The sequence below is a fragment of the Colobus angolensis genome, unplaced genomic scaffold, assembly GCF_000951035.1.
Source record: "Colobus angolensis palliatus isolate OR3802 unplaced genomic scaffold, Cang.pa_1.0 Scaffold254, whole genome shotgun sequence".
Lineage (NCBI taxonomy): Eukaryota > Metazoa > Chordata > Mammalia > Primates > Cercopithecidae > Colobus > Colobus angolensis.
The window spans coordinates 1138777-1153779 of NW_012115755.1; the positions used below are offsets into that span (position 1 = coordinate 1138777).

Here is a 15003-nt window from a genome sequence, read left to right on the forward strand (position 1 = left end):
TTTTTTTTTTTTTTTGAGGCAGAGTCTCATTCTGTCTCCCCGGCTAGGGTACAGTGGTGCAGTCTCAGCTCACTGCAACCTCCGCCTTCCAGGCTCAAGTGATCCTCTTGCCTCAGCCTCCTGAGTAGCTGGGACTACAGGCGCCCACACCACGCCTGGCTAATTTTTGTATTTTTAGTAGAGACAGGGTTTCCCCGTGTTGGCCAGGCTGGTCTTGAACTTCTGACCTCAAGTGATCTGTCCACCTCAGCCTCCCAAAATGCTGGGATTACAGGCATGAGCCATGGAGCCTAGCCAGATATGCACCATTTTCTAGTCTTATTTGACTCCAAACCCTTTGTCCATAGAGAAAAACTGTATTAACATGTTTGTTGATCTTATGCCTAAAGGAGAACAATTTTATATACATCTATGGGCTGATATTCAGCGACTAGTATATACAATAAAGAAATTGAAATTTTCTTTTTCTTTTTTCTTTTTTTTTTTTTGAGATAGAGTTTGGCCCTTGTCATCCAGGCTGGAGTGCAATGACACAATCTTGGCTTACTGCAGCCTCTGCTTCCCAGATTCAAGCAATTCTCCTGCCTCAACCTGTTGAGTAACTGGGATTGCAGGCACCTGCCACCATGCCTGCCTAATTTTTGTATTTTAGTAGAGACAGGGTTTCACCATGTTGGCCAGGCTGGTCTCAAACTCCTGACCTCAGTTGATCTGTCCTCCTTGGCCTCCCAAAGTGCTGAAATTACAGTTACGAGCCACCATGCCCAGCCCAGAAATGGAAATTTTCTGAATTAAGGATTTATTGAAAGCTATTTTAGCTGGGCACAATGGCTCACGCCTGTAATGGGCACCTTGAACCCAAGAGGCGGGGATTGCAGTGAGCCGAGATCATGCCACTGCACTCCAGCCTGGGCAACATAGCGAGACTTCATCTCAAAAAAAAAGAAAGAAAACAATTTCAAGTAATAATGAATGGGAGGCATTTTGGCATAAGAGAGAATCTGGACTTTGGAAGTAATTAGTCTAGATTTCAGTCTTTGCTCCACCATTTACCATTATCTGCATATTCCTAGACAAGGCATGTACATTTTGAATCTTTGGCTTTCTCAGTGATGAAAATAAGGGTTTCAATACTTACAGTATCTATTTTATTACATGGTAGTAGATGTTTAGTAAGTTGCTGGTACTTAATTTGGAGTATCAGTAATTAAATGTGGATAATAAAGATCTGAGTGTGTTTAAGAGTTTACATTAGTCTAGATCAGAGCCTAGCCGTGATCACTTAATTTCCTGAATGGATTTCAGATTTCATTTCGCCTGCTACTATCAGAGAAGGCATACTGTCTATTACATAAAGGAAAGCAAAGCTGTCTGTGTGGTCGGAAGGAGAGAACAAAGATCCCTAGTTTTTGCCAAGTTTGTCTCTGGGAATAACTGAAAACAAGACCTGAAATACGCATTCTTAGCAAGCTAAAACCAACAAGCCAATTGGAATTTAGAGAGTATTTAGATCTCAGCTGAGATTTCACACCAACCCCGTGCAGCGTTTGTTAGTATAAACAGATGAGATATGGAAAGATAAACTCCACTTAGGAGAATGAGGAGACTACACCCTGGTTACCCAATCCCTATCCAAATAGCTGTTTGAGCCATCTTGTTAAAATACTAGACTCCATCTATTATTGTTTGCCATACCTTCTTTGAGTCTTGCTTTAGCAAGAGATAGATCAGGGATCACAGTATTTCAAAAGCTAGTCTCCAGGTGACTGACACCTTGTTGTCTTCTGACTTGGGAGAGGAGGAAGTTTGACCAAAGCTGGAGTAGGAAAGTAGTTCACACACTTCTCCAATGTCCCCTATATATTTTACTAGATGTTTGACCAAAGCTGAAGTAGGAAAGTAGTATAGAATAGTTCACACACTTCCCCAATCTCCCCTGTGCATTTTACTAGAGATTGATTGGGGTTCAGTCTCTAGTAAAATGCCCCAAAAGTAAATAATGCCTTTCTCCCACTGATACTATCAGGCAATTACATTTTTAACTTGCTATAGTTAAATGCAGTGCTCTCCAAAATCCTTGGAAAGTCAGTTTATGGAGTCATCTCTGAAGGGAGGAGGAAGGAGGGAAAGGATCATGGAGCAATGGATTTTTCTCAGTACGACAGACTGGGATGGACCTGCCCAATGAATGGTTTTCTTTTTTTTTTTCTGTCACCTGTCTGTCCCAGACCAGTGGGGGATTTATGGTAGCAGTTGATGACATTAGACACTCGGCCCTAAAAGATTAGAGAAGGGGGTGCCATAGTTAACCCTTATATCCATTGCAGCTAATTTGTACAATGCTATCTCAAGCCACCTTAGGTGTCAATAGGCTTTTTTTTTTTTTTTGAGTCAGTCTCACTCTTTTCGCCCAGCCTAGAGTGCAGTGGTGCCATCTCAGCTCGCTGCAATCTTCATCTCCCAGGTTCAAGCGATTCTGGTGCCTCAGCCACCCGAGTAGCTGGAGATTACAGGCATGCGCAACCACACCTGGCTAACTGTTTTGTATTTATACAGAACTGGGTTTTGCCCTGTTGGCCAGGCTGGTCTCAAATTCCTGGCCTCCCAAAGTTCTGGAATTATGGGCATGAGCCACTACGCTTACATAATGCCAGTTTTAGCCAACCTTTATTAAGCACTTACTTCCTCCTCTCCCAAGTCAGAAGACAAGAAGGTGTCAGTCACTTGGAGACTAGCTTTTGAAATACTGTGATCCCTGATATATCTCTTACTAGAGCATGACTCAAAGAAGGTATACCCAAATTGGTATGGGATACTTTCATATAATTCTTTTCAAAGATTCAATATTCTCAATTGATAATAGGCAAGATAGCAATGATCTGTCTTACAGGATCGTTGAGGAAAATGTGAAGATAGCTATCTTAGTTCCTGAAACAGAGTAGGAATAAATGAGTAATAATGAGAAAATCAGTGTTTAAGAAACTAGAAGGGCGGACTTGGTGGCTCACACCTGTAATCCCAGCACTTTGGGAAGCTGAGGGGGGCAGATCACTTGAGGTCAGGAGTTCAAGACTAGCCTGGCCAACATGGTGAAACCCTGTCTCTATTAAAAATACAAAAATTAGCCGGGTGTGTTGGTGGGCACCTGTAATCCCAGCTACTTGAGAGGCTGAGGCAGGAGAATCACTTGAACCCGGAAAGCGGAGATTGCAGTGAGCTGGAATCTCGCCACTGCACTCCAGCCTGGACAACAAGAGTGAGAATCTGTCTCAAAAAAAAAAAGAAAAACTAGAGAGAGAGAAACAAAAGTTGATTGTTAGACTGAGGTAGGATTCATTCATTTATTCAAACATTTCCTACTTTATACCAAGGCATTGCACTGGGTCTTGGGAGTATAGATTCCCTCCTCAAAAGAAAGTTCCTTTTAAAAGAGAATTATGGCTGGGCACATTGGTTCACACCTGTAATCCCACCACTTCGGAAGGCGAAGTGGGAGGATCACTTGAGGCTAGGAGTTCAAGACCAAGCTGAGCAACATGTGGGACCCCCCTAATCTATGCCCCCCCCAGAAAAACAAAAAAAAAGTGGGTATGGTGGTACATGCCTGTAGTTCTAGCTACTTGGGAGGCTGAGGCAGAAGGATGACTTGAGCCCAGGAGCTGATGGTTATAGTGAGCTATGATCATGCTACTGCACTCCAGACTGAGTGACAGAGAGACCCTGTCTCTAACAAATACAAAAAATTTTAGGCTGGGCGTGGTGCCTCATGCCTGTAATCCCAGCACTTTGGGATGCCAAGGTGGGTGCATCGCCTGAGGTCAGGAGTTCGAGACCAGCCTGGCCAACATGATGAAACCCTGTCTCTACTCAAAATACAAAAATGAGCTGGGTATGGTGGCAGGTCCCTATAATCCCAGCTACTCCAGAGGCTGAGGTAGGAGAATCACTTGAACCCAGGAGGCAGAGGTTACAGTGAGCTGAGATCGCGCCATTGTACTCCAGCCTGGGTAACAGAGCGAGACTCTGTCTCTAAAAATAGAAATAAAAAACTGTAAAAAAAAGAATTATAATTGGAGTTCTGAAGAAATTACTTTGGTGGGAGCTTGAAGCCTGTGACTGATGTAAGTCTAGCATTCCTCTGCTTCTCTGTTTTACCTCTCTTCCAGAAGTGCTGATAGCCAAACATTATTTTATTGCTGAGCAGAGAATTGGTAGCAAAGCTAATGCAATGTCTCCAGCCAAAACTGCAGTATTCTTTCTCTCTGAACAAATCTGGCATTGTAAAACTTTGGTTGGCACTGAAATGGCAATGAATATTGGCTTGAGACATACTTAGCATTTGACTTATTGAATCCAGCCCTTCCAATATAAATTGGAATAGTCCTTTCGAAATGCGTTTTGGCACTGTGGGTCAAGAACTCTAAAAATTATGTATATTCGTTGGCTCCAAGTTTTACCTAGATCCAGAAGAAATCCTAAATACAGGCAAACTTTATAAATAGTAGTGTTCATCATAGTACTATTTTAATAGTGAAAATTGGAAGCAGCCGTAACATCCATCTACTGTTGTAGCCAGTTAGAGTATTGTGAAGAGTGTATGAAGTTTATGAAGAGTTATAAGGAAGTATTTTGTAAAATGTGCAAAATTATAAATATCTAAAAGAGAGGAGTCTCACACAAGTAAGAGAAAATAGAGAAGGCTCCTCAGACCTTGACTTGTATGTAGTGATGTGAAAGGTGGGGTGGAAAAGTTGGTTTTCTAGCCAGGAGAGAAAACACCAGAAGACTCCTGTAAAGATCAAAGGCAGAGATGAACGGACTTTCCTCAGCATACATACAGTCTAGAATGGAGAAGAAAAGACCATTAAACAGTTTCCCCATAATAATTTTATTTAATTGTAAAAGAGGTTGAATCAAGCCCTAAACCTTTTCCTTGGGGTGTGGGGAACTAGAAAGAAATATGTAAATGTAAACCAATTGTATTACTAATGATTGGAACCACCACAGGGTAGCCTCTCACCCCACACCATTTGTAATCTTTCTCTAATATTTAAACTTTACCAGCCAGGCACAGTGGCTCACACCTGTAATCCCAGCACTTTGGGAGGCCGAGGCGGACGGATCACCTGAGGTTGGGAGTTCAAGACCAATCTGACCAACATGGAGAAACCCTGTCTCCACTAAAAATACAAAATTAGCCGAGCGTGGTGGCGCATGCCTGTAATCCCAGCTACTCAGGAGGCTGAGGCAGGAGAATCACTTGAACCCGGGAGGCGGAGGTTGCAGCTGAGATCGCGCCACTGCACTCCAGCCTGGGCAACAAAGAGCGAAACTCCATCTCCAAAAATATAAATAAATAAATAAACTCTACCTAACTTATACTAGGTTTAAAAAAACTGATAGAAAACCCAGGTAACCAACCCTGTCTGAGTTATGAATGCAACTGTTTCCAGGCAGTGAATGCCAGATGAGTTCAGCACACTAGCTTGCTTTGGCTTTTTGAAGAGATCACTAGAAAACCATCCTGCTGACTAGCAGTGAGGTCAGGTAGTTCCCACACAACACATTTAGTGTGATGAAATAGCGTTTTTACCTTCATCTGGCAGTCTGTTTCCACTTTTTCCCATTCTTTTTACTTTTTTAAAGCCAGTCATATTTAGCAATGAGGGTTTTATATCTCTTGTTCTTTTTAGACAGATTTACTTTACCATACATAAAAATTTCTCACAAAGGTAAATAGTTTACCTCGTTTGTAAATAACACCGTTACTCCATTTGCGTAAGCCTTTGAGTACACCTTAATATTTCTCTTCCACCCCCCCATGTTTAATCTATCATCCGATTCTTTTGGCATTACCTCTAATATAAACCCCAAATATGTCCATTTCTTTTCCGTTTCACTGCTGTTATTCTATTCTATGCCATCATTCTCTTTTCCATGGACTTCATCTATATAATCTTCTTGCTGGTATCTTGCTGTCTTTCATGCTTTCTACAGTTACTTCATATGCAAACAGGAATGACTTACTTTAAAATGTGCATATGATCATGTCACTGTCGCTAAATTTAGAATGAAGGGTCTGGATTAGTGATTCTCATCCCTATCTATACATTCTTTTTTTTTTTGAGACAGAGTTTTACTCTTGTTGCCCTGGCCGGAGTGCAATGGTACAATCTCAGCTCACTGCAACCTCTGCCTCCCAGGTTCAAGTGATTCTCCTGCCTCAGCCTCCCGAGTAGCTGGGATTACAGGTGCCCACCACCATGCCTGGCTAATTTTTGTATTTTTAGTACAAATAGGGTTTCACCATGTTGACCAGGCTGGTCTCGAACTCCTGACCTCATGATCTGTCCACCTCAATCTCCCAAAGTGCTGGGATTACAGGCGTGATCCACCACACCCAGCCTGTTTTTATTTTATTTTTAAGTAGAGAACAGGGTCTTGCTATGTTGTTCAGGCTGGTCTTGAACTTCTGGGCTCAAGTGATCCTCCCACCTTGGCCTCCCAGAATGCTGGGATTACAGGCATAAGCCACTGCACCCGGCTTGCAGCATTTGTTAAAAAGGTCCCTCATACAGGCACACTATGGTGGCACATGCTTTGGGAGGCAAAGGTGGGAGGATCACTTGAGGCCAGGAGTTTGAGACCAGCCTGGTCAACGTAGTGAAATCTTCATCTCTACAAAAAAAAAAAAAAAGAAAGAAAGAAAAAACAGGGCTCCTCATGTGGTTCTTATACAGGTAAAATGGAAAAATATTGCCTGACATGAATGATCTTTCCCCTGCCTACTTCTCAGACCTTATCTGTCAACGTCAAGCTGGTTCTGCCTCCAATGTTTTCTCCCTTCTTGTTTCCTCCCTCCTTCAAGTTTTGTTTTACTTTTTAAATAAACTTGTCATTAGAAGAGATTTAGATTAACAGGAAATCGTGAAGATAATATAGAAAATTCCTATAAATCTCATGCTGAATGTTTCCTATCAGCACCTTGCATTATTAGTGTGGTACACTTGTCACAATCGATGAACCAATATTGATACACTATTATTATTAATGTTTTTTTTTTTTTTTGAGACAGAGTCTCGCTCTGTCACCCAGGCTGGGGAGCAGTGGCGTGATCTCAGCTCACTGCAACCTCCGCCTCCCGGGTTCACACCATTCTCCTGCCTCAGCCTCCCAAGTAGCTGGGACTACAGGCGCCCACCACCATGCCTGGCTAATTTTTTTGTATTTTTGGTAGAAACGGGGTTTTACCATATTAGCCAGGATGGTCTCGATCTCCTGACTTCGAGATCCACCCGCCTCGGCCTCCCAAAGTGCTGGGATTACAGGCATGAGCCACCGCGCCCGGCCACTGATACACTATGTTTAACAAAAGTCCATTCTTTATTCTGATTCTCTTAGTTTTTACCTGATACTCTTTTTGTGTTCCAGGATCCCATTTAGGGCACTGCATACCATTTAGTAGTCATATCTTAGGTTCCTCTGGGCTGTGACAGTTCTTGAGCTTTTCTTGTTTTTGGTGACCTCAACAGTTTTCAGGAGTACCAGTCAGGTATTTTGTAAAATATTTCTCAATTGACATTTGCCTGATGTTTCTCTCATAATTGGAGCTGGGATTATGGGTTTTTGGCAGGAAGATTTACGGAGGTGAAGTGCTATTTTCACTACAACAAATCAAAGGTACTCTCAGCATGCTTTATCACTGTCAATGTTTTGGCCTTGATCACCTAGCTGTGGTAGCGTTGGTCAGGTTTCTCCACTATTAATCCCCCCGCCACTGTTTCCATACTGTATTCTTTGGAAGGAAGTCACCATGCCTAGCCCATTCTGGGAAGGAATGAAAAGTTATGTTATACTTCCTTGAAGCCTTGTAAAGGTAAAATATCTACATAAGTTACTTGGAATTCTTCTGCATAGGATATTTTTCTCTTCTCCCCAATTTATTTATTCAGCCATGTATTTATATCATGAATATTTTATTGCTGAAAGTGTTCGAGCTTTAGTCACTGGGATCTTTTTCAGTTGAGTCCTCTCTCCTTTTTTTTTTTTTTTCCCCTTGGTAGAGATGGGATCTTGCTGTGTTGCCCAGGCTGGTGTTGAACTCCTGGCCTCAAGCAGTCCTCCCACCTTGGCCTCCCAAAGTGTTAGGATTACAGGCATGAGCCACCACTCCCAGCCTCCTCTATCCTTTTGACCACAAGATTCTCTAGGCACATCTTATATATTTCCGGCCCCAGTCCTACAATCAGCCACTTCTCCAAGGAGCCCTGATTCTTTTTATTAGAGAATGGTATTAGAAACCAAGATCTGGGCATTAGGTGTGCTTGCTACTGGGATATTGTTGCTTGTAGGGCCTTTCAGCTGACTGAGCAAGGGATATGCATGTGTATATACTAATAAGTTTTTCTGTATGCAGTCATCTGTATCTGTATTAAGCTAAACATGAGTTGATGTTTCCAATTCTGTCCATTACCACTCTATCCATTTTAGCCTTCTTCCTTTGGTTATCTGTCACCTCCCACTTTTACAGTGAGAAAACTGGCTTTCACCATTCATGATGTTTACTTAATTGTTCAAATCTGGGATACATATGCAGATATAGTGGCTTCAGAATTAATACATACTCCCATGGAGAAAAACCTTATCAAGTAGAGGACTGTGCTTATGTGTAATTCCTGTTGCCTTTAGTCTTACAGACTTCATTTCCAAAGTTTGTTAGTTGGCACCCCATCCCCCTTTGAGGAGGTTGTTTCACATATTTTCTAGACAATTAGATTCTTTTGTCAAAGTCTGTGTTCCATCCAGAGATCCTCTAATCTCTTAACTGAGGTTTTAAATTTACATACATTAAGGTTCACTCAGCTGTAAAGTTCTGTGGGTTTTTATCTGTCTCAGAGTTTTCGCATATGTTGTCCTTCTGCCTGGAATACTCTTCCCAGATATTTCCCCATGACTGGCCCCTTATCTTTCATTCAGATCTCTGCTCAAATATTATCTCCTTGAGGAAGCTTTCCTTGAGCACCCACTCTAAAGGAATCTTCTAGAACAAAATGAAAATTTTGTTAGTGTATTGTCTTCAGTATGTGTGGTTTGTTTTGACCAGTCTCCATTTAGTAGGATGAAAATTTAAAGAGGGCAGGGACTGTATCTGTATCCTGGATATATAGTGAATGTATGTTGATATATGAGTGAATAATCTTGTCCTAGGTGTGTCCAGCATCGCTTATTTCTAGGGCATAGTTTTAGTACTGATCAGTAGTGATTGAAAGCAGGCTTGTTCAGTTGGGTTTCCAGCTCACCCTGCTTTACTACTTAAAAAGTGTTTTGGTTGCAAATTAGGTTAAGTGTTTCAGTATATTAAAGATGGCAGTCACTCTGTTCTCTCCTGCAATGTTTATAACCATTTATTTAAGGTTATTACTATTATTATTGAGACGAGGTCTTTCTGTCACCCAGGTTAGAGTGCAGTGGCGCAGTTTACTACAGTCTTGACCTCGTCAGGCTCAGGTAATCCTGAGTAGGTAATCCTTCTTGAGTGGCTGGGACTACAGGAGCACCACCACACCTGGCTAATTTGTTTGTATTTTTTTATAGAGATGGAGTTTCTCTATATTGTCCAGGCTGGTCTTAACTCCTGGGCTGAAGTGATTCACCCACCTTGGCTTCCCACAGTGCTAGGATTGCAGGTGTGAGCCACTGTGCCAGCCTAAAAGTTATTTTAGTGAGGGATTTATAATCTCTACTCCTACTTAGAATTACATATCAATACCAGCCAGGCGTGGTGGCTCATGCCTATAATCCCAGCATTTTGGGAGGCCGAGACAGGTGGATCACCTGAGGTCAGGAGTTTGAGACCAGCCTGGCCAACATAGTGAAACCCCATCTCTACTAAAAATACAAAAACTCGCCGGGCGTGGTGGCAGGCACCTGTAATCCCAGCTCCTCGGGGAGCCGAGGCAGGAGAATCGCTTGAACCCGGGAGGCGGAGGTTGCAGTGAGCTGAGACCGTGCCATTGCACTTCAGCCTGGGGGACAAGAGCGAGACTTTGTCTAAAAAAAAAAGAATTACTGTTAATACCACGGATTTCCCAGCTCGGCTGTACATTAGAATCAGCTGAGGAGCTTTAAGAACAAACACTGCTTCCTGAGCTCTTTCCTGCCTTACTGATTTTCAGGAAAATTCTACAAATTTGTAATGTTCTAACAACCAGCTTGGCATCTAGTCAGAACATTTGATGTTAAAAAACCGCAACAGCCAGGTATGGTGGCTCACGCCTATAATCCCAACACATTGGGAGGCCAAGGCGGGAGGATTGCTTGAGCCCAGGAGTTCAAGGCCAGCCTGGACAACATGGTGAAATCCTGTCTCTACCCAAGAAAAATAGAAAAATTAGCCAGACGTGGTGGCACACACCTGTGGTTCCAGCTACTCAGGAGGCTGAGATGGGAGGATCATTTGAGCCGGAGAGACAGCGGTTGCAAGTGAGCCAAGATCGTGCCACTGCACTCTAGGCTGGGTAACAGAGCCAGACAGAGCCTGTCTAAAAAAAAAAAAAAAAAAAAAAAAAAATCCCAAAACAAAATTAAAAAATACAATGTATTAATGTAAAATGAGATTTTCTGATAATGTCTAGAGGATTTCAGCTTATAGCCATGATGACTGAAGCTTATACAGAAAGATCCTTTTAACCTGGACTGATTCTTCTACAATGATTTAAGCCCATACTGTGTGCTTGGTACTAGTGAATATTACAGTGAATCGTTCCCTGCTCTCAGAGAACTTACATTACCTATGAGAAGGCAATAGAATGAATGTAAATAATCATAAGATAGGAAACAATAGGCACATAAGAGAGAGAGGAAACAATTTTGGTATTTAGAGGAGGGAGCAGTCATTTGCACACTGGGAAGATATTAAAATGAGTCCAATTCCAATTCTTTTTTTTTTTTTTTTTTGAGATGGAGTCTTGCTCTGTTACTTAGGCTGGAGTGCAGTGGCATGATCTCGGCTCACTACAGCCTCCGCATCCTGGGTTCAAGCAGTTCCCTTGCCGCAGCCTCCTGAGTATCTGGGACTACAGGCACGCAGCACCACTATGCCCAGCTAATTTTTTTTTTTTTTTTTTTTTTAAGTAGAGATGGGGTTTTACCATGTTGGCCAGGCTGGTCTTGAACTCCTGACCTCAAGTGATCCGCCCATCTCAGCCTCCCAAAGTGCTGGGATTACAGGCGTGAGCCACCACCCCTGGCCTAGAGTCCAATTCTTAAAGAGAATCCACAGCGAGAAGGAGGAGCCTTGGACATCCCAATCCTTTAGTGGGTTGTAATGTAGGGCATTGAAAGTTAAGGGAGTCCTATTAGAAGCCAGAAGGGAATAGCCAAATGAGAAGAGTCCTATAATGGTCAGGACCTAAAATCCAGACTCAGAACTGTCAAAGCCAGCAGTTCTTAAAGGAACTTTTCTATTTCAGTATTTTAAACATTAAAATTTTTTATTGCAAGTTTTTGTACTACATGTATAATTATAAAAAATGAAAATTTGTATACCTAAAAATCTAAACTTCGGTTTTTGAATTTTGTTTCATTTTTTTAAGCTCTGGAAAAGAAATGCATTCCACATTAAACCCTTCACATTGCACATAAAGGAAACTAAATTCAGAGTTAAAATGTGCCTGTCCATGGCCATAGGGTACATAATTAGGCAAGAACTTCAGTTTTCAGACTCATCAGTCCGTGCTACTACATTCTTGTCAGGTTGAGATCAGTCTCTTTGCCCTGAAGCTTACTGGGTGTTTAGACGAGTTTCTTGAGGATGGAGACTATATCTTACTCATTTTCTATCCCTCCAACATAGTAAGTAAGTGCTGTACAGAATAGGCATGTAGCACATATTTGTCAAATGAAAGGATGGATGGATAGATGGATGGTTTTGGCTTTTATATTAGACTTTGAAGGAATGCTAGAGTTTAGCTCTGTGGAAATTCTGGGCATGAGATGTGTACATACATGAACTGTTAGATTTGCTGAATATTGGATATCTGAAGGGAAATAGTGAGAAAATACTGTAACTGCAGTGGCTTACGCCTATAATCCCAGCACTTTGGGAGGTCAAGGCAGGAGGATTGCTTGAGCCCTGGAGTTGGAGAGCAGCCTGAGGAATATAGGGAGACCCTGTCTTTACAAAAAACATCCGAGGCCGAGCGCGGTGGCTCAAGCCTGTAATCCCAGCACTTTGGGAGGCCGAGACGGGCGGATCACGAGGTCAGGAGATCGAAACCATCCTGGCTAACACGGTGAAACCCCGTCTCTACTAAAAATACAAAAAAATTAGCCGGGCGAGGTGGCGGGCGTCTGTAGTCCCAGCTACTCAGGAGGCTGAGGCAGGAGAATGGCAGGAACCCGGGAGGTGGAGCTTGCAGTGAGCTGAGATCCGGCCAGTGCACTCCAGCCTGGGGGCAGAGCGAGACTCTGTCTCAAAAAAAAAAAAAAAAAAAAAAAATCCGAAATTTAGCTGGGTGTGATGGTGCACACCTGTAGTGCCAGCTACTCAGGAGGCTGAGGTGGGAGGATTGCTTCAGCCTGGGAAATTGGGACCGCAGTGAGCAGTCATTGCGCTATTGTACTCCAAACTGGGTGACAGCAGGACCCTGTCTCAAAAAAACAGTGTGGGGTGGGGGGGTATGTTAGGTTTTACACAGTTCACATAAACTAGGTTAATACCAGTATATAAAACGAAATAAGTTAATGAAAGGCATGACGTTTTGCAGGAAAGGCGCATTACATCATTATTTAGAGGTTGAGTATTCCTTGTCCAAAGTACTTGGAACCACAAGTGTTTCAGATTTGGATTGTGTTGAGATTTTGGAATATTTATGTTATACTGGTTGAGCACCTCAAATCTGAAATGTTCCACTATGCATTTCCTTTGAGACATGTCAGCACTCAAAATGTTTCAAAAAATGTTGGAGCATTTTAGATTTCAGATTTGGGATGCTCAACCTGTACTATCAACAGAATAGTTGTTTAGCATTAAATAATATTTTGCTTAGCCCACAGGTTGAACAATCTTTAATTTTTCAAACTTGAATTTGAGAGTAGAATATTGATCTTAGTCAATACTCCTAGTTGAAAACCTTGAAATTTTAAAAGGAATTATCATTTTTTTAGTTCTTTATGTGTCTAGAACAGTTAGCTGACTGTATAAATTCTGAATCAGTGAAGTTTTACCATACTTTCACACCCACTTGTAACATTTTTTAGTGTATCTTCCTAGCAGCATTTGGTGTAAAAATACTCATGTATACTGTTGGTTTTTCTCTAAGTAACTTTTTGTTTTTATCCTTCTTTTCAGGATCTGACTGGCATAGAATCTATGGATCAGTGTCGCCATACCTTGGAACAGCATAACTGGAACATAGAGGTATAATAGGATGCATTCTGAGCTTATTTCTTTTTCTCTGGTCTGATTAAGAATCAAAACCGTATGTTTTTCCATAGTAGGAATCTTTACAGTAGATTTTTTTCAGAATTACGACTCTAAAAATAAAAGTGTGGGCAGGTAAAGAATGTGAGAAAGTTTATAAAATCATAGAAAAATTTGTGACTAAATCCCTCAGTATAGTGCCCCACCCCCTACTGTTTGTTAGTATCTTGTTGGGAAAACAACTGGTTTTTGTATATTTAGTTTTTAACCAGATGTCTTGATGTGAACCTTCTTCTTACATATTTTATAGTTTATTCTTTGAGATTGTCTGAGTAGTCATGTTCTCTGCAACTCTTCTCCTTGACCATTGAATCAGCTAGAATTAAAACACTGCTAGTTGATAATGGTAATAGTGTTTTGTCCTCACTATAATGCCTCTGAAATTTTTTTTTTTTTTTTTTTTTGAGACAGAGTCTTGCTCTGTCTGCCAGGCTAGAGTGCAGTGGCATGCTCTCTGCTCACTGCAACCTCTGCCTCCCAAGTTCAAGTGATTCTCCTACCTCAGCCTCCTGAGTAGCTGGGATTACAGGCACACACCACTGCGCCTGGCTAATTTGTATTTTTAGTAGAGATGGGGTTTCACCATGTTGGCCATGCTGGTCTTGAACTGCTGACCTAAGATGATCTGCCCTGCTCAGCCTTCCAAAGTGCTGGGATTACCTGCGTGCGCCACCGCGCCCGACCATGCCTCTGATTTTTTATTAGCAAGTGTGATGTTAGTTGTTACTTTGAGATAGATCCCCAAGGATGTAAGCTCCCTAAGAACAAAGATTTTTTTGTTTTGTTTTAGCTACTGTATTCCTAGCATATAACATGGAAATAAATATCTGTTGACGTTTCCCTTCCATTCTTAGTATATTAATAGTTTATACTGAGTGGATGTTGAATTTTGTCAAACACCCTTTTGATCTCAGATTACTGTTTTAATTATTATCTGCTATTTAAATAGGATGCTGGATTCCTAAAAATGTATTCCTAATATGATTTCGTTATTCAACACATTTTTGAGCAATTGAACTCAGGCTCTGACATTATATTAGTGAACAAAAGTAAGTCCTTATTCTTTTTTAATTTTTTTAAGACGGGGTCTTGCTCTATCATCTGGGCTGGAATGCATTGGCACAAGCATACCTCACTACAGCCTTTGACTTCTGGGCTCAAGCGATTTTCCTGCCCCAGCCTCCCAAATAGCTGGGACTACAAACATTGTAACACCATGCCCAGCTAATTTTTAATTTTTTTGTAGAGACGAGATCTTGCTGTGTTGCCCAAGCTGGTCTTGAATTCCTGGGCTCAAGCAATCCTCCTGCCTCAGCTTCCCAAAGTACTGGGATTACAGTTGTGAGCCACCACATCCAGCCAAGTCCCTACTCTTATGGAACTTAATTCTAGAGAATTTCAGTTTGTAATAAATGATAGGAGGGGAACATCACACGCAGGGCCTCTTGGGGGGTGGGGCACTGGGGGTCTGGGGGAGGGATAGCATTAGGAGAAGTACCTAATGTAGATGACGGGTTGAT

The 15003-nt window shown here is 41.8% G+C and overlaps 1 protein-coding gene across 1 annotated transcript in view; it reads left to right on the top strand.

Moving 5' to 3' along the window:
* FAF2 (Fas associated factor family member 2) overlaps positions 1 to 15003 on the top strand; it is a 63094-nt gene that overhangs the window by 17768 nt on the left and 30323 nt on the right. The window contains exon 2 of the mRNA XM_011946834.1: positions 13352 to 13420. Coding sequence (XP_011802224.1) covers positions 13352 to 13420 — 69 coding nt within the window. The remainder of the gene's footprint in view (positions 1 to 13351; positions 13421 to 15003) is intronic.